General features: G+C 50.7%; 1 protein-coding gene across 1 annotated transcript in view; it reads right to left on the reverse strand.

Annotated features, from left to right (window-relative positions):
- OTOG (otogelin) overlaps window positions 1-24,582 on the reverse strand; it is a 101,610-nt gene that overhangs the window by 72,357 nt on the left and 4,671 nt on the right. Inside the window, exons 5-23 of the mRNA XM_053559879.1 lie at window positions 23,636-23,728; window positions 23,357-23,511; window positions 21,401-21,519; window positions 19,970-20,175; window positions 18,724-18,854; window positions 18,384-18,490; window positions 17,865-17,974; window positions 17,364-17,492; window positions 16,369-16,477; window positions 16,067-16,113; window positions 15,483-15,628; window positions 11,344-11,476; window positions 10,307-10,484; window positions 8,166-8,290; window positions 7,162-7,374; window positions 5,397-5,589; window positions 3,831-3,905; window positions 3,557-3,600; window positions 2,137-2,290 (exon numbers count right to left, since the gene is read on the reverse strand). Of these exons, the coding sequence (XP_053415854.1) occupies window positions 2,137-2,290; window positions 3,557-3,600; window positions 3,831-3,905; window positions 5,397-5,589; window positions 7,162-7,374; window positions 8,166-8,290; window positions 10,307-10,484; window positions 11,344-11,476; window positions 15,483-15,628; window positions 16,067-16,113; window positions 16,369-16,477; window positions 17,364-17,492; window positions 17,865-17,974; window positions 18,384-18,490; window positions 18,724-18,854; window positions 19,970-20,175; window positions 21,401-21,519; window positions 23,357-23,511; window positions 23,636-23,728 (2,467 nt within the window). The remainder of the gene's footprint in view (window positions 1-2,136; window positions 2,291-3,556; window positions 3,601-3,830; window positions 3,906-5,396; window positions 5,590-7,161; window positions 7,375-8,165; window positions 8,291-10,306; window positions 10,485-11,343; window positions 11,477-15,482; window positions 15,629-16,066; window positions 16,114-16,368; window positions 16,478-17,363; window positions 17,493-17,864; window positions 17,975-18,383; window positions 18,491-18,723; window positions 18,855-19,969; window positions 20,176-21,400; window positions 21,520-23,356; window positions 23,512-23,635; window positions 23,729-24,582) is intronic.

Raw genomic sequence — 24,582 nt, forward strand, 5'->3', positions numbered from 1 at the left:
GAATTTAATTACAGGCCTGGGCACCCTGCCTAGCACCTAGTAGATACACAACACGCCTAGGTCCCTCGCCCTTCCTTTCCCCATCACTGCATCAGACACCAGCAGAAGAGGTGGCTCAGTGCCTTGCACCTTCAGCCCCAGGCTCTGTCTTTAGCCATTTCCTGAAGGGTCTTCCCTGCTCCCTCCTTACCCTTAGCACACACTCCTACATTCTTGAGGACCTGTCATGTGCCCCCACAGGGAAGAGTGAGCAGATTCTTCTGTCCTCAAGGTGACTCCAATTTGTATAGTACCCTCTCTTTACCTTACAGGGAACCCTGTCTTTCAGGGGCACCTTCAGGGGTCTTTTGCAAGTGCATGGGATCCAGATGAGGAAAAACAATGCCATCTGCTCCCAAAGAGTGTTTACTCTGTGCAGTTTCACAGAGAAGGGAGAGCAGTTAATTAACTCACCCACTATGCAGTAGAATCAGGATTCAAGGTTGACCCCAGAGTCTGTGCTCAGACCACTGTGCTTCACTGCCTAGTGGCCCCAAGGCCCTTTGCTCAGCACCAGAGGTAAAAATACCTGGCAGGGCACTGACACCCTCAGACTCCTGCAGTGGCCCCAGGGTCCTTTGGAGAAATACACAGCACCCAGAGATCCTTAGATACAATTTGGAGAGAGGCATGGTGACCAGAAAGCTCAGAGTTGCCCGGTGGGCCCAGAGGGTCCCAGGCAGGGGTTGTAAGGATGGTACATGGGTATCTTTGGGAGCCCTACCCCAGCAAGAGGCCATTCTAAGACGGTGGGACATTCTTGCCTTTCCCTTACAAATGAAGGCTTTAACAATTTTCTTTTGACAGTCCTGTGTAATATACACCTTAGAGGGCCTTTAACACAGCATGACTGAGCCCACAGCCCAGATCCCATAGTGCTCCTTCCATTGTGCCTCTGTGGCCTTGAACCACACTTGGCAATGAGTGGCCCTTGGTTCCTGACCCCAGAAGCCTTAGCTTTTCCTTCTCTTGGGTCAAGAGGCAGGCTCATGCACCCAGGACAGTGCCATAAGAGAGAGACCTTCAATGACAAAGATAATCTTCTTAAGCTCCTCTGGGGCCCAAGTGGCAGTAGGTGGTCAGGCCTAGGACCCTGTACAGATTCTCTTGAGGACATCCTTGCCTTGGAAGGCTTATAACCCAATTACCACCTCTGTCAGGGGATGAGGCCTGGCCTCACAGAGACACCATGCTCTGGGTCAGGGCCAGTGCTCAGAGTAAGGAAACAAGGGTTTGAGTCATGGCTCCTTGAGCAAACCACTTTCTCCCTGGCCTCAGTTTCTTCATCTGCAGAATGGGAATAATGATCTTCCCCTCTTTTCCCTGTGGCTGCTATGCAATTATAGGAGGGAATAACACTGAAGTGTCTCATAAACAGCAAAACTCCAAATGACTGTCCCCTCCCCTTCCCACTCTAGGAGCCCTGACCCCCATCTCATTTCCCTTGGCTGTGAGGCCAGCGTCAGGACTCCCAGCTGACCACTAATCTCTATGTAGGCTGAAGGGCATTTCCAGCGCTGCCAAGGCATGGAATGAGCTGCCCAACTGTCTTCTCTGCTCAGACCTGGGAATGACAACAGGCAGAGGGAGGTGCTGGGGCCTTTGGCCACCTAAACATACAGAGCACACACAAGGGACACCCACAAAATTGAACTCAAGCAGCTCTCACACAGCTTTAATGCAGTGTTTCAGGGACCCAGGATGGAGACCATATTCAGTGGGTGGGGCTGTTCTTTTCTGAGTGTTACAGAGCAGGAGTTTGAGAGCTGAGACCTAGGTTTCCTCTCTCTTGGCCTTCAACCCCACTGCTCAGTGCTTCCACTTCAGAGCCTCATCGCATCCTCACAGCACCTTGTTAAGGTGGTAGGCATTATTATTATTCCCATTTTACAGATGAGAAACCGAGCCCCAGAAGGGGCTAGTACACATTCCAGGTCAGATCCCCGAGTTCCTGCCCTTTCCCAGACTCCTCATTCCAGTCACCCCTGGCCAGCCTGCAAGGCTGTATAAGGTTTTCCCTGCCCTCTGACTCTACCCTGTGGTCCTTGGTTCTGCCAGCTTTCAGGGGTAAGAGACCAAGGCAACACAGGTACATACCCCTGGGGACAGGCACAGCCCGAGAGGCAGGGGCCACGAGCTGGCACACTCAGGTTCAGCAGCTGCTGCTCACAGGTCCTCTCCCTGCTCAGCTCAGGGTCTGTGTGCGGCCCACTGCAGTTCACAAAGACCTGGCCTGCTGGGCAGGCAGCAGCTGGAAGAGAAGAAGGTGGATGCTGGGACTGGGGCTGGAGGGGGGTCCGGAGCCACAGAGGCAGCAACAGGACACTGTAGGGAGAGAGGGGCAGGGCTAACCCTTCACATCCTGGCTGCTCCTGGGCACAGCTTGGGTTCCCAGATAAACATCACTGGGGGAGGGAGAAATGTGTCACTACACGACAGGACCACAGCCACCAGGACCAGCCACTGCACCTGTCCTTCACACCTGGTGCTCCACGTGCATTTCCCCTGCATTATCTTATTTAATCCTACAACAACTCTGTGAGATATCACTATTCCCCTTTTCCCCAGAGAATGGAATGAAGCCACTTTTGCTTTCCAAAGGCATTGTAAAGTGAGAGAAAGTAGCCCAGAGGGACCAGGAGAGGAGCCAGAAAGAGGACAGCCCAGCAGCTTGGCAGGGTGTTCAGAGGACTTTCAACAGCAGGGACAGTTCATTTCCTGACTCCCACATTTCTGTGACATGAACCCACCCCCTCTCCCTGAGACCAGTAGAGTCTGCCATGCACATTCAGACTTCATGTGAGAGATCTTTTTAGGGAAATCAATAAAAAGGGGCTGAGGTTCATGCCGGGCTGGGATGGAACCGAGAGAAAGGAATAGCCACAGGAGGTGAGATGAAGGTCCCAAAGAGCTGGAAATCTGAAGAAAGAAGTGACCAAAAGGAAAACACTTTCAGGAATATATACAATACATGAGGAGAATATAGGAATCTAGGTTATATATCAAAGAGGAAATGACGGCTCAGAGAGGTGAGGTGAGTTACCTGGGGATGCACAGCTCATGAGCACTAGGCAGGATGTAAACCCAGACTGCCTGGCTCTGGAGGCCCCGCTCTTAACCACCTGCCATCTGATTATTTTCCAATTCTATCTGTGCTAATCCCCATCCTTAGCAGGCTCCTCCACCCTGAACAGAACTGAGGAAATCCAGGATGCAAGGGAGGTCAAAAACTGTCCAGATACCCCAGACAGTTGTCCCTGAGGGAGACAGAGTCTCAACCTCTCTAAAAAAATAAGGACGGTCACTAAAGTGGGGTTCAGATTGGGACAGGGTTTTAGGATGCTACCCTCCAAGCTTAAGTCTTTGCCAAGAAAGCATGGTCAAGTGTAGGGCAAAACCTGGGGTGGGCTCTCCCCACCTTAATCAGGGCTCACAGTCCCTATCCTCCTCTCCTCTCCACAACCCCACCGCCATAGGGAGTCCCCAGAAGAGCCTGCACCCTCCCAGCAACCCTTACCTGGGGCTCTGCTGTCACAGCTCATGACTCCATCTTTGCAGTGGCTGCAGAGAGGGGGCGGGGGTCTGGGGTTAGCTGACCTAGTCACTGCGAGACCCAGACAGGCCCATGTCAACACACTCGGGTCACACAGGGTTCAGACAGACATCCCCACTCACTGTCCTCCCACTCCTGCATAGAGGGGGAGGGTTGGGTGTCACTTCATGGAAGGTTCTGTTCATCTTCAGCCAGTAGCTTCCAAGTAAAGAAAGGACAGTAAGGTCAGGGGACTCACCAGTGGCCCAGAGAGGGGATGTTGCTGTCTCCAGGGGGATAGTCCACTCCTTGGAAATGGCAGGAGCACTGGTTCCTATAAAAATTGGGAACAGAGAAAGGTGGACAAGGCTCCTGAGCTGTGGCATCTACTGTGACATGTGACACATCTCCAGGGAGTGGGGAAGCCACCTGGCACCAAGGACAGAGGTCAGGGCTGGGTCCCAGACTTGGGGGCTGCCCAGCGAGGTTAGGTGAAGACAGCCTCGCTGGTCTCCATGAACTCCTTAAGTCAGCCTATTAAGACGGAGGAAGGGAGGGGCAGGAAGAACAGGACTGTCACTCCTGCGCTGGTGGAACAGGTGGGTACTCGGCTAGTGCTGTGGCCTAGTGCAGCTGTACTGCTCCTTCACACCCAGCATCTACTCTGATCCGGGCTGTGCCCTGCTGCTCGTTAAATACTCTGACACCGGCCAGGGACACATCTGGCCATATCCTCCACATATGTCACCTCACAGATTCCTCATAGGGACCGTGTCAGGTAGGGATTCTCAGGGTGCCTTTCCATGCTCCCTGTGGGTCATCTAAGGGCACCAGCTGTGTCTCCTCCTCACGCAACTCCCAAAGAACAGAAGCTGCCAACTCTGGGGTGTGCAGGTCTTGGAAGAGAACAGGCAGCCCTGAATGCCTGCACTCCAGCCCCAGGGCCTCCTCACAAGGCCCACATGGGGCCCCTTTGTTGGCCAGGGTCAGACCTGGGTGCACATCTGGATCTCAAGGAGGATTCTGTAGTCTGAAAAGGCCTCTCGGTGAATCCCCACATTCATCCCCTAAAGTGGCCTCTCTCCAGTCCCCACTGCCACTTGAAAAGCATCAAATGTCTTATCATATTATAGACGGAGAAACAGAGGCCTGGAGGGAGCCACGTGGGGCTTCCCACTCTCCTCTCCTGCTCTGCCCCCAGCCGCATTGAGACACCTCCTCAGGCTGGGCCTGGCAGTCCCCTCTGCCTGGAGCATCATCCTTCCTCACCTCCCTCAGGTCTCTGCTCAGATGTCATCTCTGCAGAAAGGCCTTTCTTCCATGCTCCCCTCATGTACCACCCCAGTAACGGGACTCCCTGCTCTCCCTCTGCTTCTTTTAGCTTCATAGCTCTTGTTACCACCAGCTCATGAAGGGTCTGTTTATTTGCTACCTGCTTTGCCATCCTAGAATGTGAGTTCCATGAGGGTAGGACTCTGTTTTGCTCCTTGCTGAATTCTCAGGGCCTAGATATGTCTGGAATATACTAGGAAGCCAGTGAATATTGTGGAAGGAGAGGAGACGTGAGGACAGAGAGGCCCTCTTGGCTCTGTGGGGCTGTTCCGTCTTGTGGAGAAGCCAGCTTAAGTGAACTGAGAGAGCTGATGAGAGACCTGGGAGGGAGGTGCTGAGGACAGGGCACCCCTCCTTACCCCCCAAGATCTGGCCCCCAGTGAGAAGAAGTAGGTCCCTGAGACACCCAGCCAGGTTCCTCCTCACTCAAGTGCCCTAAAGACCCCTGGCCTTATCTCCCCACCCAACTCAGAGGTCAAAGTAGCTCACTCACCTGGGGACACAGAGGTCAGCCTGGGTGTCCAGATAGGTGTCTAGGGGACAAGCACAGCCCTCCACACACTCATCCCTGCTGAGGTCAGTGCCACCATTAACCCCACAGGCCTCAGGGCTGGCCAGGTCCTGGCAAGTTTGCCCACACAGGGCCACACAGGGGCTGTACTCCTTGGTGGCTTCACAGGACAGTGCTGCAATAGAAAAGGGAACCATGCTTTGTCTCCCTCATCCCCCAACTGTGTGGGGTGGGGTTGTCATCCTGAGGAGGAGAAGGGAGACTCAGAGAAGTTAAGACACTTGCCCAAGGTCACATAGCAGGTGAAGGTCAGAGCTGGGATTTGAAATCAGGTCTGACTCTGAGTCCCACTGCCTCTCAGGGGACTGGAAAGGCAAAGCAGCAGGTGGGCCCATCTACCAAGGTCAGCCTGGAAAACCACTGGCATTTCCTTTTCCCCAAAAGGCATTCCTCTCAGGTAGTGGTACTGGGCGAGGGGCAAGGGGCAAGGGGTGGAAGTTACCCCCTCATGGTCCTGCAGACCTCCCTTATCTTTGTCTATGCATAGACACCCACATGTGCACCTCCTCACTTCTACAGCCGTGTCACACATGGGCTGTGAAGATCAGTGTGGTCTCTCCAGCAGTTTCTCCGTGTCCTCTGTCCCAAGACCCAAGGCTGCCCTCTCCACACCTGGCCACCATCCCACTCCCACATGGGTCTCCCCCACACTCTGTCAGAGCTTAGGTGTTCTCAACCCAGGCTGCACAGCAAAGCCACCTGAGGAGTTCTGCAAAAATGCTGATGCCTGGGCCCTACTGCCAGGTATGTTGCCCTATCAGGGGTGTATAACCTGCAGCCTGGGGCCACATGCTGATCTTGCGAGGACTTGTTTCACTAATCTGTGGTGCTGGATATGGCAAAACATATGCACAGGCCTTTTTTCTTTTGCTAATCAGCTTTCATTAACATTTGCATATTTAATGTGCAGCCCGGGACAACTCTTATTCTTCCAATGTGTAGCTGAGAAAAAAAAAGATTGGACTCCTCTGCTGGATGTGGCCCAGATATACACATTTTTTGAAAATTTCCATGGTGATTCTAATGTGCACCCAGGGCTAAGAACAACTCATCCCAGTCCAATCACCTCTAGAGAAACTTTAGTTCTGAGAGAGGCAGGGCCAGAGTCACACAGCAAGTTACCCAGAGGGCTGGAATAGAACTCAAGCCTCCTGACTCCCAGGGTGGTGCCATTTTCACTTATTCAACAAACATTTGCTAAAAGTGTACTGAGAGCTGGAGCCGGCTCTGGGGGCTGAGATGACTAGGACATGGAAGGAACATGGTTCAGGGTCAAGGTGGGGCAGAGGCCAGCTCATGCCTATTAAGCCATGTGTGTACTCAGGGTGACAGAGCCAGTGATCTTTAGAAAGCTCATTTTGGCTGCAGTGAAAGGCGACTCTGACTCAGATGATGGAGGTGGTGAGAAGTGGGTGAGTTTGGGATCAGTAAGACTGACAGGGCTTGAGATGGTCTGGAAGTGAGTGTGAGGGAAGCTGTCCTGAGGCACATGTTCCAGACATCAGGCCTGGGTGACACAGGGGATGAAGACCAGTGGCAGAAGTGCAGAACTCGTAGGAGAAGCAAGCTGTTGGGGGGAATCGGGCTGGAGGAGACTGGGGGATGTCCCCAGAATTTAGGGGACAGGGGACACTCAGGTCTGGAGCTCAGGCTCTGTCTCACATGGCGCCTGAGGATGGGCACTCACCACAGGCTGGCAGGCGGGTGCGGAAGTCGATGGGGAGCCCATGGCGCTGGCACAGGTGGGCGTAGTGGGCCAGCGTGGCACACAGGCAGGGCTGCCCACAGCGGCAGGCGTCCCTGCGGCACTGCTCGAAGTAGGGCATGGGGCTCAGGTAAATAGAGCAGGGTGCAAACAGGTCCGCTGTGAGCACACTGCAGGCTTGCACTGCGTATGAGGCTGGGGCAGGGAAAACAGGAGCCAGAGGGTTAGGGGTGGGCTGCCTGGTGCCCAGGACTCAGCCCCTTCCTCTCTCCCCACAGCTCAGGGGAGTGTATGTTATGTGTGTGCAAATCCACCTAGTGGAGGGAGACACGGGAATGGATAAAACTGACAGAAATCCCTGCTCACATGGAGCTTACATCTGGGCAGAGGAGACAGTTACCAAAAAATCCTACATAGTAAATGAAAAGGTGAAGAATCTAAAGATGCAGAGAAAGCTAGGAGGGAGGATGGCGAGTGTGAGGTGGGGCAGAAGGGGCATTTGCGAATTTAACTCAGGTGGCCAGGAAGGCCTCCAGGAGGAGGTGACATTTAAGCAAAAATGTGAAAGAGGGAGGGATTGAGGCATGTGTCTGTCTGAGGGAAGAGCCCCGGTGGAGGAACAGAACGTGTGAAGGCCTGGAGGGGACGGGAGTCCTAGCTGTGTGGGAAGAACAGCAAGGAGCCAGTGTGCCAGGGCAGAGTGCACAGCTTGGGAGTAGGAGGTGAGAACAGCAGGGTGGGCAGAGAGGGTAGGGCCTGGTGGGGCCACTGGAAGGACTTCAGCTTTCACTCTGAGACAGGGAGCAGCTATAAAGGTGTGTGTACCTGACAGAAGAGAACATGAAGCTTCCCGCCTGCCTGGCCCTCACGGTCTTCCAGTCCCCTCTCTTCCCTTTCTTATCACTGCTACCAATTCTGCCCGTATCCTCATGCCCAGAATCCGCCCCGCCCCCCGATGACTCTCCCCCTACCCCCCCCCACCTCACCAGCTTGCAGGTGCACATCACAGGGGTCCAGCGGGGAGCCAGGGACCAGCGGGGAGCAGGCGGACAGCGTTTTCCAAGAATTGCCAAAGAGTTGTGGGGTGCTCTCAGGCACACCTACTGGGGACCTGCAGTCATGGCATAGTGATATTCACATACTTGCCATGTGGACCCAGAAACATGTAAGCATACACCCAGGTAAGCACCCACTTGCTCATACACACACACACACAGTCATGAACAAAGCATGAGCACACACTCAGAGGCACACATGTACTCACCCAAATGTATAACACATATAGGTCCGTGTACAGTAGAACCTCTTTAAGCTGACCACCCAAAGGACTGTAACAAACTAGTCAGCATACAGAAGTGATCAACTTAAGAAACTAGGCCTACCATACTGATAATATACATGTGGTGCATGTCCAGTCTATGAAAATTAGGTCACCTTAAGGAGGTGGTCAATGTACGGAGGTGGTCAACTACGGAAGTTCTACTGTATACCATTTGCACACGCCATCAACACACACACAGAGTACAAATATATGCCAGAAATGCCAACAGCCAAGGCAATGCACATAGCCACATTCAAACATACACATTTATGGATGTGCACACATGCACACATACATCACATTCAACAGGCCCCCAAAGGGCCCCAAATGGGATAGGAGAACACACTGCCCATCAGTTCTCTGGACGCCCTCAGACCCAGCTCTTCATGTCAGAAAGAGAAGCAGGAACATCATAAAGAGTACCCAGCCTTTTTGTGTTAAGACTTTCTCCCTTCTCCTTTCTCCACAGGCAGTTCCAGAAAACTCCTTAGCTAAATAGGAATAAGTTGCAGGAGAGGCAGAGAAGGAAAGAGTGGGGACAAGCATGTTTCCTAGACATCACCAAGAGTCACCCAACTCAGGCCTATGTGGCAGAGTGGAGAGAAATAATAGTCTCCACCGGGGCCAGGTTCTGCCTGGCACCCACCATAACCACATTATTGCTCCAGGGCAGTGAGATCATTCCTATTACATACAGCCATATTACCATGCAGAGTTCACATTTAGGAGAGTGGCAAGCAGCCCACACACTAAGCTAAGCTTTCCTAACATCAGCCACACCAGGCAAAACAAACTAAACTGCTATTTTTTTTTTTTTAGGGAGAGAGTCTCGTTCTGTGACCCAGTCTGATGTGCAGTGGTGCAATCAAAGCTCACTGTGGCCTGGAACTCCTGGGTTCAAACAAACTTCCCTCCTCAGGCTCCCAAGTAGTTGGGATTACGGGTGTAAGGCACTGCACCCACACAGAATGCTACATTTTTTAATGTATACGCATTAGAAAGCTCTCAGCTTTATCTCATTCTCATTTTTCACAACAAATCCGAATTCTCATTTCTGACTAAAGAATGCCTCTTCTGTTTCTGTCTGCATCCCCCAAAGAATGTAACTGGAAAAGCTGACCAGAACCTCCAGACTTCAAGATCAATCCTTTGTTCTCCTTTCTGAAAGGTCTGACTTATGTTTCCTCCTGAGTTTCTAAACTATATCTATGCTCAAAGAGTCTTTCTTTCAACATTCTCTTAGTGCATGGAAAACAGCCTTTCCCTGAATATTACAAGACTCACAGGATGCAAGCTCAAAAGCCTTCCAGAACCAGGTAGGAAAGGTTAGACACGACTGGGGGCTAGACAGTGGCAATGTTGGAGTCATTCACTAAGTGTCTCTCACCAGAGGCTTATTTCACAGTCAATTATAACAAAACCATAAGCCAACTAAAACCCAGCCTGAAGTCCCCTAATACTAAGACTTCACAATAAATCAGTATTTTTCAAGGTATGGACAACAGACCTCAAAAATTAGACTCAAAGTGGTGCTCATGAGATTCCTGGCCTCATCCTCAATCAGCCTCTTGAGGCCCAGGGACCAGCATTCTAACACGCTCCCAGGTTACTTTTCTGCACACAGCAGATTGTGAATCACTTCTTATAAGAAATGTACTTAAATTTAAAAGTAGAAACATAAATAATTAATGTTGCATATCAGGCACAGGGAAAGCCCATGGGAGCACCCACATCCAGCACCTCTGGACGCCTGGCCCTAAGAACCCGCCTCCTCTCTCCTTCCAGTTTCGGGGCAGGGGCACGTACAGGAAGTCGTCCTGCGTGTTGCCGTTGAAGGTGCCGCAGAGCCCCACGGTGTCTTCCACCCATCGCTGGTCCACCTGCAGGTAGAGCCGCAGCCCTTCACGGTCGTAGAGCACCCGCACGCCCACGTTGGTCCTCACCCACAGGAACACCGAGGACAGCCTCCGGATCTCGAAGGCGTCTGGGCACAGAACGCGAAGAGGATGTGGCAAGTTGGGCCAATGCCCACCCGGCCACCGCCACCACCTGCCTGACCCACTCCAGCTCCCACGCCCTGCCGGCTTCACCCTGTGAAGCCCTCCCTGCCGTGAGGCTGACTTCAGGACCCTTAAGGAAACACTGTTAAGTGATGAAATCAGGACCCTAGGATAACCTACCATGGTGGCTTTGAGAAATTTCTTTTGGCATGAAGTGGGAATTTAAGATTTGCTCTCACTAAGGAACTGGTATGTGTTTCTTCCTACCCATGCTCTTCATAGTGGCCCAAATCCAGTTTTATTGTGGAAGCTCGTGATACAATTTTAGATTCAACTGTAGAAAATTTGAATTTTAGATTCAATTGTAGCAAATTTTACACCCTTAATGACTTGCATTTCTGTAGGCTTTTTATACTCATTGCAGCCCCACTCGTCTCAGTTGAGCCCCTAATTATTTTTTTGTTTTGTTTTGTTTTTCCTTTTTCTTTCTTTAAATGTTATCTAGAGCTGGGTATTTATTTCTTAATAGTTTTCTTTTTTTGTTAGCCACCCATAAGTCCCTCAGACTGTGAAATCAGACAGTATAACAAGGAATTAATAAACCAATTCTGAGACTTGGGAGGGGAAGGAGCTCCATGAATATGCTAATGTTAGGAGAAGATATCATACTGCTATGAAGCCTACTGTCATGTTGGGGTGGGGACAAAGACACGTTTTCGGAGTCTACATTTGTGCAACCAAAAGTGTCTCCTAGCCTGACCCACCCAGTAACAGGATGTGAGTTCTTCCTAGTGGAGCAGTGCTTTTAGCAAGAAAAGCTCTCTTGTTCACCCCAAGCCATACCATCCTTGTAGGGTAGGGTGATCTTGTACTGGTCAAACAGAAGGACATCCCCTGCCTGGGTCAGGGTCACCTGCCTCCGAGGGTCCTGGTGCAGAATCACTGACACTGACTGGACGCAGGCACCATCCTGGTTCTGGAGAGAAAGAAAGGCCAATGCCCTGCTCGCCCCAACTGAGATGAAACCCAGATGACCCAAAGTCTAGCCTTTGGAAACACAGGTCTCTACCACCTGATCACAACCCCAAACCTTAATTTCAGCCCTCTATGTCCATGTGCTCTGCATCCATGGACTCACCCAACCTAAGATTAAAAATATTAAAAATGGAAGAAAAGGCCAGGTGTGGTGTCTCATGCCTATAATCCTAGCATTCAGGGAGGCTGAGGCAGGTGGATTGCCTGAGCTCAGGAATTTGAGATCAGCCTGAGCAAGAGTGAGACCCCCCTCTACTAAAAATAGTAAAAAACTAGCCCAGCATGTGGCAGGCGCCCGTAGTCCTAGCTACTTGGGAGACTGAGCCCAAGAGTTTAGGTTGCTGTGAGCTGTGACACCATGGCACTCAACCCAGGATGACAGAGTGAGAAAGAAAGAAAAAGAAGGAAGGGAGGGAGGGAGGAAAGGGAGAGGGAGGGGAAGGGAGGGAGGAAGGAAGGGAAGAAAAGAAAGAAGGATGGTTGCATCTATACTGAATAGGTATGGAGTTTTTCCCTTTTCGTTATTACCTAAACAATACAGTACAACAACTATTTATACGGCATTTACATTGTATTAGATATTATAAGTAATCTAGAGATGATTTAAAGTATACATTTTATGCAAATACTACATCATTTTACATAAGGGACTTAGAGTCCTTGGATTTGGGGATTTACAGGGAATCCTGGAACTAATCTCCAACAGATACCAAGGGACAACTTTCTCTGTCAGCTGAGAAGACCTAAAGGAAATTATCCCCCACTAACAATGAGCATACCTAGTACCCAGATCTTGATTTCCAATACCATTCTCCAATAAAAGGAACCAGGAGAGCCTAGTAATATTTTTGGAGAAATGTAGGATACTAGTACTGGGACAGAAAATATACAGGATAAGCCTGGTGCATCTTGTAGGATCAGAAAGTGAAGAAGTGTACACACGTATACACACACACACACACACACTCAAGCCCTCCCCCAACACACAATGATGAGGGTATGTCAAAGGGACGCAGTAGTCAGCCAAAAGATCTCCAATGGCCAAACTTAGAACAATTTGAGTAACAAAATACAGATCTAGTGGGTTACAACTCAAAGTATAGATAAATATCCACAATTCCATGCTGATACATATGAATGATTGAATAAATAAATGTGGGGAGACAAATCACCAATGCAGAAAAATTCCAAGTAATTTATGTAGATTCTTTGCCTTCAAGAAGGTAGAGCATAGCTCCCTACTGTTTAAGCATGGGCTGTGCATAATGACTTCCCCCACAAAAGAACAGTATCAAAAAGTGGGAAGAGAGTAACTTTACAGTAGAGAAAAGGGGGCAAACACTACCCCAGCTGGTTGGGTCATAAGCTATCAACATAGTTTCATGGTTTCAAGCTTTTCTGGGAGATGAAACCATGCTGATAGCCTGTACTTGGGATGTAATGAAAACAGAAGTTCACCTCTGCGATCTTCCTCCCCAAATTTCCTCCCCAAATCCTCCCCAGAAAGGAAAAAACTGAGACAAATTCCAAAAGAGGGGCAGTACTCCAAAAGAGCTGACCAGTACTCCTCAAAATGTTCAAGGTCATCATAAACAAGGAACATCTGAGAAACTGTGATAGCCAAGAAGAGTTAAGGAGATGTGATGACTTACATAAAGTGGTTCCCTGGATGCAATCAGATGTCCTTAGGTGAAACTAAGGATATCTGAATAAGATACAGACTTCAGCTAATGATAATGTCTAAATATCATGTATCATGTGGTGCATGTAAGAATTTAAGGGAAACCGAATGTAGGATGTATGGGAACTCTAAGTGCTAGCTACACAATATTTCTGTAAAGCTGAAACTGTTTTTAAAAAATAAAGTCCAGCCTGTCTTTGAACAACAACAACAACAAAAAATATATATATATAAAGTCTACTTTAAAAACACTTTGATGACTGTAACACCACACAGATTGCGGTGTGAGTATATTAGGACTCTGTAACAACGTCTGTCTGACCTTGGGTTGGGCGGAGCTCTGCCTCCTGTTGGCTGTGGGTTTTCAGGAATGCCTGAAGCTTCTGTAGGCCTGTCTCATCATATTTGAAATGGGGAGAATAATAATAACTACCACATGGGGGTATGTTGAACTTTAATTTAGATGTTACATGGAAAAATGATTCATCAAAGTTCAAAGAACTGTGCAAATATTTTATCATCATCATTATCATCTTCTCTGGTAATGTCCTCACCCCACCCCATTCTGGTCACGCAGGATTGAAGTCACAGCTTCATCTTTGACTTCTCCCCTTACACTAACCATTTTACCAAACACAGTCAGTTGCCAAGTCCTTATATATCTGCTTTAATGCATTCTAGAATATTCCAACCTCGTTGCATTTCTCATAAGATCTAATTCCTCCCCCTCCTTACAAAAACATATTTCTATTTATCTTTTTAGTCCACTTTTTAGGTTACTCAGCTCAAATACTACCTTTGCCATAAAGCAAAGAGCTGGCACAGAACTGGCCCTCCATGGGTTCATCATGGAGGTCACAAGGAGGAGAACTGGCCCACAGTAAAGCTGAGATGACCTGCCACCTACCAAGGACATGGCAGAAAGGGGCTGAGAAAGGGACTCCCAAGGACCCATAGCCCTCAGGTATTCTAAGACTTTAGAATTCTGTGTGTGGGAAGGAGCCTGGCTGGCTGGGTCTGTCTGTCTGCTCTCTCTTTTGCCACCCTCAGAATATGATGGGAGTGACCCCACTTTTGAGGACAAGCAGTCTCCTGACTCAGAGAGCAGTCAAGGGCAGGCCCAGGCCATTCTCTGTCAGAAAGAAGGGAAGAAGTCATTCAGGCCAGGCTAGGAGAGCCCAGATGTCCACTTCATCCACAGAGCCAGGGAAGGACACCTCCTGCTGACATCCACTCACACTCAGGGCTTTGGGGCTAGGGCCTGGGAGGCAGGACTGGACAGCTGCCCTAGTGCAGGTCTGAGCTCCTGCTCTGTTGCATTGGGAGGAGCTTGGGCACTGCCCAGACCAGGGCTTACAGGGTTTGCTCAGCATTGTCAACCCAGGGATGATTGAGTCACCACTGAGAGATGAACCAACCCACATCTACCCCAGACCTGCAAGTTGGCCATTTGCTCAGTTATGTTCCCAGGTAACTAACACAGCTCCTCTAGGAAGCCTTTTCTGATCCACTTTACTCCCCAGCTCCCTGCCATCCAATGCCCAGGTAAACCAACAGAAAGTTCCTCCATGGAGATACTCCCTGCCCTGCTTCTGTAACACAGTAGGTTAAGGGTTTGCTTGCCTGCCGCACCCACCAAACTGTAAGGCTTAGGAAGGCAGAACAATGGCTAATTCATCCCAGTCTCCAAAACCCAAAATAGCACCTAACACAAATAGGTATGCAATGTTGGAAAGGAAGAGAGCAAAAAGGGAGGGATGTTGAAGGTATAATCCAGTGAAGCAGAGAAGGTGACATTAAAGTAGACCCATTTTAGAGATTCTTTTAAAAACACTGAGTCCCAGGAAAGGGAAGTGACTCCCAGCCAGTCAGAGGTGCCTGGACCAGAACTCAGCCTCCTGCCCAGTCTCCTGCCCCTTGGCTCTGCCCAGACAGAAGAGGCAGCAGGTATGTGGGCCACAGAAAGCCCTGGGCCCTGCACTAAATCTGTCTCTCTAGGGCAGTGGTTCTCAACCTTCCTAATGCTGCGACCCTTTAATACAGTTCCTCATGTTGTGGTAACCCCCAACCATAAAATTATTTTCGTTACTACTTCATAACTGTAATTTTGCTACTGTTATGAATCATAATGTAAATATCTGATATGCAGGATGTATTTAGGTGACCCCTGTGAAAGGGTCGCGACCCACAGATTGAGAACCCCTGCTCTACAGGGCACTGGGCAGAGGTAGCTGGGTAGATGGGCTTGGGGGTCCTCAGCTCTTACCAGGCCACATGGGGCATTCTGCAGTGTCACTGTGAAGGTTCCAGAGGAGCGGCTCTTGGCCAGGATGTACTGGCATGTGGCAGGGAATGTGTACCGACGGCCGTCAAAGGTAGTGAAGTGGATGTCACCAGTCACTGAGCACTCGGCTGAGGGGCAGAGAAAGGCTGCTGATCCTGGGAGCTGCCCCAGGGACTCTCTGCCCTGCATGCTCCAAGCATCAAAGGACATAGCACCCTGTCCTCAGGAATCCTAACAGGGTAAGGAACAAGGCCTGGCCTTCCCTTTGAGAGCCATGGTCACAGACACAGGCCTGCCACTATGACCTGTCTGAGGACCAGTCTCAGTCCAAGTCATCCAAGCTCAGAAAGGTCCTTAGACCCCAGGTGAAACCCTTTCCAGCCAGGGCTGGAGTAATCCTAAGGGATTAAGATCAGGCAAAGTGGCTCCAAGGGAAAGCAAGGGGCAGGCTTGGCCCAGAAAACGCAGTGACCTTACCCAGCACACCTGGCCCCTAGAGCTTCCCAAACCAAAGACCTGTGAGACCAGTGGAAGGGGTTCAAGTCCAAAGCAGGGGTCAGATGTACCTGGGCAGACAGCTGTGCTGCATACCCACTTGCCTGCAGTGCACGTGCTGAAACAGAGACCAAGGAGGCAAGGGCTGGATGCCGGGAGATTTTAGGGGCCACAGAGCTCCTGCTTCCAGCCCGTCTTCCCATCCCTGAAGTGGGTGGTGATTTCCCCCACAGATTGAATCTAATGAGATCCCCTGGGACTGAAAGATACGGAGTGAGTGTTCCCATGTTCTCAGGGCTTTCAGACGTCAAGGGGAAGCCCTGACAGAATGCCCCAGCAGCCATGCCACCCCCTCCTGGCAGTGGACACAGACCAGGCATTGCAGTCTTCCTTCACCACTGAGCCAGGTGGGTATAGGTTCCCGTGGAACTCACAGGGGCACTCAGCTGGTGCCACACAGCCCCCATCCTCGAAGATCAGGCCTAGGGTGACAGCAAAGGGCCACTTAACTCACCTCCACACCTGTTCACAAACCATCCATGGCCCCCCCCAGGACCTATTATAAAGATTCCCTTAGCCAAGTTCTTTCATCTCTGAGCCCACTTCCATACCTTCTCCTCTATAAATCCTTGGCTCAGGCCAGACATGACACCATCTGATTAAATATTTCATTTCCAGACCTTTGCTTAGAGGACCACCCAACACCCCACCCTGAACCTGAATTCTAACTACCTTCTCCTCACCACCTCTCTCAAACTCCTCTCACTTCATCAAGAACTAGCCTAGGTACCACCTTCTCCAGGAAGTCTTCCTGACAGCCTCTCCCTCAAGTAAACTCCTATATTTCTTCTTTTCTGAACCCCTGTGCTGACCTTCACTGCATCATACCTTAGACTGGAATCATAAGTACATCTAATCTCTGAACCAGATTCGGATTCATAAAGTCAATGTCTGTGTCTTTTTTTTTTTTTTTTTACACCTCCACTCTCCACCTAGCCAAGTGAGTTGTACACCATAGATGTGCAGCAAATTTAGACACTGTACAAAATAGGACAAAGGAGTTGTACATGATGAATGCTTAAATAAAGGTGTGTGTGTATAAATAAAAGAATGAATGAATATCCTCATCTACACACCTTAAAAAGCTCAGGCCTGATGAAATCAAATAGGCAGATAACTTTCAAAAGGCTACAGTCCCACCCACCCTCACCTCCCTTAAGCCATTCATTCATTTATTCACTTGTTTGTTGTTTGTTCCTTCCTTCATTTATTCTGCAAATAGGCATCCTCTGAGCACTCCCTGCTCCATGCCCATCTGTGTCAGACCTGGACGATACTGCCAGGTAGCCACTCCTGCCCCTAGCATACCGTTGGGGCAATAGCAGCCATCCACACAGGCAATCTCACTGTCCACACAGGACGCCCGGGGCTGGCAAGAGGCAGGGCAGCAGGCGATGCACTCATTGTAGGTAAAGGCCTTCTCCTTGCAGTGCACAGCTTGGGAGAAAGGGAGCCATGGTCTGTCAGCTGTTGGCCTCAGCTCTGACAGGACCTAGACCCTGGGTGGGGATGGGAAGGCATTGATTTTCTTTCCCTAGTCCCAGCAGGAACATCAGGTGCCCAGGAAGTCGGCTAGGGCTAGGAATGTTCTGAGAATCACCCTCATCTCATTTGCTGGCCCCAGGCCAGTCTTGTCACTCTGAGCCTCAGTTTCCCCATCTGCCACAAGGGGGTGGAACCTTAGGACTCAAAGTTCTGACAACTGTGGTTCTGCACAGAGCAAGACATTGGCTGAGGCCTGAGGATGCCACTCACAGCCCCATGCCAGAGCTGGCCTGAAACCCTCCCTGCCCACCAGGCTGCACCTACTGCATTGGTGGAGCTGGGTCCTCCAGCCCTGGAGGGGCCGCCCTGCCTGGGCACACGCCCGGGCATACTCTGCCAGCGCCCGGCACCAGGTGGCGTCATCGCCCACTGATCTGTGCAGGGAAACCAAGGTCATACTGAAAAAAGGCCAAACAGCTGCTAGCTCCCCAGCACCCCATAAAGATGACTAGAGATTCAGGGTACCCCCTCTCCCCACCCACTGAAAAAGGGGGCCTAGAAAGTCATCTGGGTATACAGATTCCTACACTCAAGGCAGGAAGCCTGCATTCTAGTCCCAGCATTGCCACTGACTCAATCTTTGTGTGACCCTGAAGGGGTCAGGCCCCATTTCTGGGTCTCAGTTGAATGAGAAAGTTCTGTCCCACCTAGGAAGGTAAGAATTTCAGAGCTTTGGGAAGCAGATCTGGCAGTGACTGGGATTATCAGGCTCAGTGGTCCACATGCTGGGCACTCACCCCAATACCAAGAGGGCTTCCCCCAATTCAGTGCCACCCCACTCACTGGCAGAGATCACTGGTACAGCTGGCTGTGAAGGGCAGAGGGCTGACGTAGGCATGGCAGGCATCAAAGGGGGGCCGCAGCAGCACCTCACACTTCTGGTACACGCCCTGGGACAAGGGCCAGGAGTGGGGCTGGAGGCTGCTGGCAGAGCCCATCAACTTCACCAGCCCCACATGAAACCCAGCTTTGTCAGGAGGTAGAGGAGAGTGGAGAGGAAAGGGAAGGGGCCGTGGGCACCAGCCACCCTTTGGCCCTTGCAGCCAATGTCTTTCCAAGGGTTGGACAGAAAACAGATGGAAGCCAAGCCCAAGGGTTGGGGGGCTCTCTCCAGGGTCCAGACCTGCATGGATCCTGGGCTCTGCTGCAGGCACGGTGGGCGAGGCAGAGAGGAGGTCATGGGCCCTGGGGTCTGGTTGGGGGCCTGCTCCTGCCAGCTGTGCACAAACTCAGACACATCGTCAGTCAGCTTTCCTGTAAGGGAGAACTAGTATAATCGTGGCAATAGGACGGAGACGGGGACAGGAGGGACAGAGGGCTCTGAGGAAAGGAAGATACCAAGGGACGGGTAAGATATTTTGAAGAGTCCAGTCTCCTCATCTCCCATCCCAGTTTGGATTTCCCAACTGAGCCAATCTCCTGGAAAAAGTATTTAGTCAAAACAGTCAAGAATGGTGAGGGGGCTCAGCACCTGTAGCTCAGTGAGCAGGGCACCAGCCACATACACCGAGGCTGGCGGGTTTGAGCCCGGCCTGGCCTGCTAAACAACAATGACAACTGCAACCAAAACATAGCCGGGTGTTGTGGTGGGTGCCTGTAGTCCCGGCTACTTGGGAGGCTGAGGCAAGAGAATCGCTTAAGCCCAAGAGTCTGGTTGCTGGGAGCGTTGATGCCACGGCACTCTACCTAAGGAAACATAGACTCTGTCTCAGAAAAAAAAAAAAAAAAGAATGGTGAGGGACCTGCAGTGGCTCCCTATTGCCCCAACTTCAGGAGAGGCAAAACCATGCAATCAAAGAGAACTGGTGTGTGAGCCTGAACAAGTTCCTTCACCTCTCTGAGCCTCAGTGTCCCCATTTGTGGAACAGGGAAAATAATCCCCCCATGAGATTATTACAAGGACTATTTGAGACGATGCATGCATGTTAAGTGTTTAGTGCATTGTGGGGACTCAATAGGTGTCACTTCCTTTCCAGCCACAGCCTCCATGGTTTGACCCTGAACTTTTAGTTGCCATCACTCCTCTGTTGTGCCTTCAGCTCTGGCCAGGCCATTTCTCTTTCTTGCTTTCTCTGCCCCTCTGCTCTCCACTTCCCTACCACTACCTTGTGGGGGCAATACCCCCAGAGAAGTGTCCATTAGATCTACACACAACCCTAATAGGAATTCTTATCATGACTGTTTTACAGATGAGGAAACTGAGGTCCAGAATACTTAAGAACATGCTTAAGGCCACATGTTTGTTAGGAAGAAAGGGTCATGGCATCCCATGACCACAGAGCCCGCCTCGAGTCCCCCTACCCTCCCCAGCCTGAGCTGTCCCTGGCCCCCACCAAAATCTCCCAGAGGCCACCTTCCCTGAGCCTCACCATAGCTGGTCACCAGGTCATCCTGGGGGTCCGCATTATTGTTCCCACACAGCCCATGGGTCCATCCCAGGAACTCTGGGCTCATCTTGATGTACACAGCTGAGGCACCATCCCAGGCCAGTGTGAAGGTGGACTGATGCCACACGATGACGTAGCCAGCAAGCCGCTGCAGTCGCACGCTCCCCATCACGTGTGGCAGTTGGACCCTGCAAGGCACAGCCCAGAGCTTCAGGGTGTCCACACCACCTCCACCAGCCCAGTCCCTTCACCAAAGGACCAGCCGTCCCCTACCCTGCGATCTAATCTCCACTTTGAATTCCCAGAATTCCCAGGTACCTAGAAGCACACCATTAGAGAGGGATTCTTTTGCCTTCAGAGCCTTATTAAAACTGAAGTTCCCTGGCAGGGATAAATCTTAAAGTGACTGAATTTGCCAGCTTCTTTCTCCCAGACAGCAGGAAACATCCTTCTTCCTTCCTTTCTTTCTTTCCTCCCTCCCTCCCTGCTGCTTTCCTCCCTTCTTTTCTTTCTTTCTTTCTTCCTTCTTTCTTTTTATTTCTTTTTTTTCTTTCTTTCATTATGGTGGACAGTAAGAACAGAGTGGGAAGAGAAGCCAAGAGAGGGGAAAAACTGAGAATATAAGAAAAGATGCAGGCCTCCAGCAATCATGACCACTTTCCCAGTATTTCTGGTGCAGGGACTCCTAGAATTTGGCAACTTTCAACTCAGTTGAAAATCAGGAAAGGGAAATAAAAGGAATTTCTAACCAGCTAAAATGTCTACCTACCAACCCTTTATTCACAGGAGAAACCCCTGAGCTATGGATTTTACACTCAGCCCCAGAAAGCTGGGTTACCCAGTTTCCAGATCTGAAGGAGGAGATGAGGAAGGGGAGGAGCCTCACTGCAGCAAGACAGCAACAAAAAATGAGAACAGACAGCAAGGGAAGGGAAGGACATTGAGGAGAGATGCAAGAAAGATTTCAGAAAGGACCACAGTCTGGGGCCCTTTAGTGTGGGAGCAGGGTCCATAGCATACCTGATGACCCAGCAAGATAATTAACATTCAAAATGACACTGTGTCATCAGAAAAAGGTGAAGGTGTGCTCAGTAACTGCTCTGGGGAGGCAGAAACTGTGTATGATCCAATTGGGAGAATTTCCATCAAATTGTGGGGGGAAATTATCTTTCTGAAAAGTGCTTGTCTAGAAACACATAGGGTCTGAGAGTTCAAGAAAAAAAAAAAAAGCATCCATCTGCAAATCCCACTGACAAGAAACCAGCTGACTGGCCAGCATGCTTCGGCCTTACTGGTGGAAATAGGACTCTTCCAGAAAACCTTCTTTAGGCTTGAAAGGAGCAGGTGCTCACCTGTCTCCCACCACCAGCATCAAGAAGTAGGACAGCTCAGGATGGAAGGTGTTGTAGTTACCTCATGCCTCCGTGGGTGACTTCTTTGGCCAGACGGATCTCCTGCTCACCGGCCAAAAAGAGGCTGACAGCTCTTGAGCATGTGTAGGGGGAGGAGCCACACTGTGGGTCGTTGTGCACCTGAGTAGGAGTTCAGAGGCCAGTTTGCAGGCTCCTGGAGCCTCCATTAATGCTGATGGCCTGCCCCTTGTGTGACAGCCACCTTTCCTCTGTGATCTTGCCCAGGTCCCACAACACCACAGGGAGATAAGAACTATGATTATCTGCATTTTAAGGAAGAGGCACAACTGATGACTAAGATCTCACACACACACACACACACACACACACGACTAGGAAATGACAAAGTCAGGATTCTAACCCAGGTACAGAGTCTAGCCCTTCCTCAAAAACATAGGCACATGTCACTCCTACACTACTTGTCACACACATACACTTGTTCAGACAGGACTCATACATCAGTGGCTATAGACCCAAAGGGTGGGGGATGGAGGTAAGGGTTCCCAGAGTTTAGGGAAAATGTCTGAAGATATGTCCGTGCCAAGTGTGGAAACCTTCCCCAGGAACAAACCTTCCACTAGATTACTGGTCAGTAAGCTTGAGCCAATCCAACTGTAAGTGGGACCTGAGAAAGTAACCTTGAAATGTTTCTCAACTTTTTTTAACCATGACTCAAGTTCAGCGTACATGCATTCATCAAGTATTAAGTGTACATATTTGCCCTAGTAACGTGTAATGCACTTTTACAATAGTTTCTATTCTCTCTCTCTCAGCCTCATGGCAGAGTGGAAAATTGGTTGCAGTTCCTGACCCATCCAGGGGTCCCTAGGCAGCCATATAGGGCTATGCTTGAGACAGAAGGATCACAACCAGCTGGCAGAGGACTAACACTGAGCACCAGGATGTCCCCAAACCCCCAGCCCTTGACCCTAACTCAGTCATGACCAAGGTGCCCTCCAGCAGAGCTGGTTCCCCAAGCAGACTTTCCTCCAGGTAGTTGTGTACTGACCTGTGCCTGAAGGTGACGCCCTACGTGGAACACGGGTAGGTATATAAGTCAGGTCTGCCTGACGGTGGCTCTCACAGATGGATTCATGTATTGACTTTTAGTGAACACTAATCTAGGCACCAGGTGCACTGAACAAAAAGTCGTGGCTTCTGGCCTTGACAGCTTACATCTGCTAGAGGAGACCAACCCAGAAACAGACCTTTGTAGGAGAAATGCGATTCACATTCATAACATGGAGCTTTTGTTACACACAGAGGAGCTCTCAGCCATCCTGGGAGGTCAGGGCATCCAGGAAGGCTTCTTAGAGGAGACGACTCTAAATTGAGTCACCAGGGCATCCATCATTTCCTCTGATGCACCACACTCTTTCTTAGCACCCAGTGTTCCTTTTGCCCACTATGTTCCTCTGGCTGCCCCCATTCCTGCCACTCTCACTTAGCTAACTTCAGTTCATTCCTCAGATTCCATGAAGTCGTCCCTGATTGTCATCCTTCCCACTAAACAAGATTATGTTTCCACAACATGCACTTTTAGCATTCGCCATTTTCCCCGTGTAGTACTCAGTTGCACTTGAAATACTTCATTTGATTTGATGTCTGTTTTCTTCATTAGCCTGTAAGTTCTGTGAGGATGAAGATCACATCTGTGTTGTCCACAGGGCCTTTAATCACCAAAGCTTATGCCAAGAAAAGAGTAGTGTGTATTTAATAAATGCTTGATGAATGCATCACTCAGTGAATGGATGCCCAGGAGTAACCAGGAATGAGTGGATAAGTGAGAGCTGCGGAGCCCCTAGCCACTTCCAGGTGCAGACTCCCTGGGTGGGGCCTGGGGGTGTTAGACAGGAAGGTGCCAGTCTCCCTAACTATGACAAGCAAGGCCCAGGCCAACCCAACCTCTGGGGCCTAGAGGAGCCTCCCCGGGCAGGCAGGGCAGGGGAGGCCTCACCTGGATGGAGAAGCTCTGTCCTTCAGGTTCATGGTGCCCCACCAGCCTATAGCTGCCCTTTCCAGACAGGTAGTAGTAGAGGCCGTCAAATGTCTCCACATGGTGCTGCCCCCAAGCCCTGCAGATGCTGTCCCGCTCAGGGCCAACATTGTACACTGAGGCAGGGAAGAGAACTTCTTCGTGTAGCTACAGTGGGCACCAAGCCAGTGCTCCCTCCTTCCCCCTAGTTTTTCCTGCCCCCATGGCCCCTCTCAGGGGTAAGCTGGATCTCAGACCCACCCATCTGGCATCGTGGTCCTGTGGCATTGAAGCGTCTACAGTCACAGAAGGCCGGGTGCACACACTCGCCCCCATTGAAACAGGAGAACAAGTCTGCAAGGGAGACAGAGAGGCAATTTCCCATGGAACCAAGATTGGTAGAATCCAGTGATACAGCACCTGCCTCCTACCAGGACACTAGGCCCAACCCTCCCAGGCTCATGGAAACCAGACCCCCCTGTCATAGGCAGCCTGAGCATTCCTCAGCAGCTGGCCTGTGTGGAGCATAAGCAGCTGCCTCAGACTGCAGCCCTGCCCCACACTGGCCGGCAGGTGGGTGGGCCTCAGAGCATCCGCCTTCAGTAAGACATCAAGTGGTCCACAGGCCAGCCCCACCTGGGCCTTCAGTTCCCTAAGCTAAGTCCCCGGCTAGCAGGCAAGGCAGCCAGAACTGAGCATGTGGAGCTTGTGGGGGGGGGGGGGGGCAGGGAGACTGCCCCAGATCTTCAGGTACTCTCCTTCCTCACTGCCCCGCCAACTCAGGAAAGAGGCAAGGTATATAAACCAGGGGATGAGGGAGGACCTTACGCGGGAAACACAGTTGCAAAACAGCTGCTACCCGAGATGTGGAGAAGACAAAAGCAGAGCAGAGTGTGGTGAGGAAAGAAAGAAGCCAAGATGTGAGGGGAGGAGCCGAGGACGCGGGACAGGTGAGGGGAGGGGCCACGGACATAGGAGAGGGGAGGGGCGGGGCCAGAGACAAAGGACAGGAGAGGGGAGGGGCAACCGACATAGGACGGGAAAGGGGAGGGGCCTCCGACACAATAGGGGCGGGGCCTCAGAAAACACGAGATGAGGGACAATGAATGCTACAGGAAGTAGAAAGAGGTCACACAAACAGGGGAGGATGGAGACAAAAACACCACTAAATAAGGAAGCAGAATCTCCCAGGAGTCAGACACAGTGAA

The sequence above is a fragment of the Nycticebus coucang genome, chromosome 14, assembly GCF_027406575.1.
Source record: "Nycticebus coucang isolate mNycCou1 chromosome 14, mNycCou1.pri, whole genome shotgun sequence".
NCBI classification, from domain to species: Eukaryota; Metazoa; Chordata; class Mammalia; order Primates; family Lorisidae; genus Nycticebus; species Nycticebus coucang.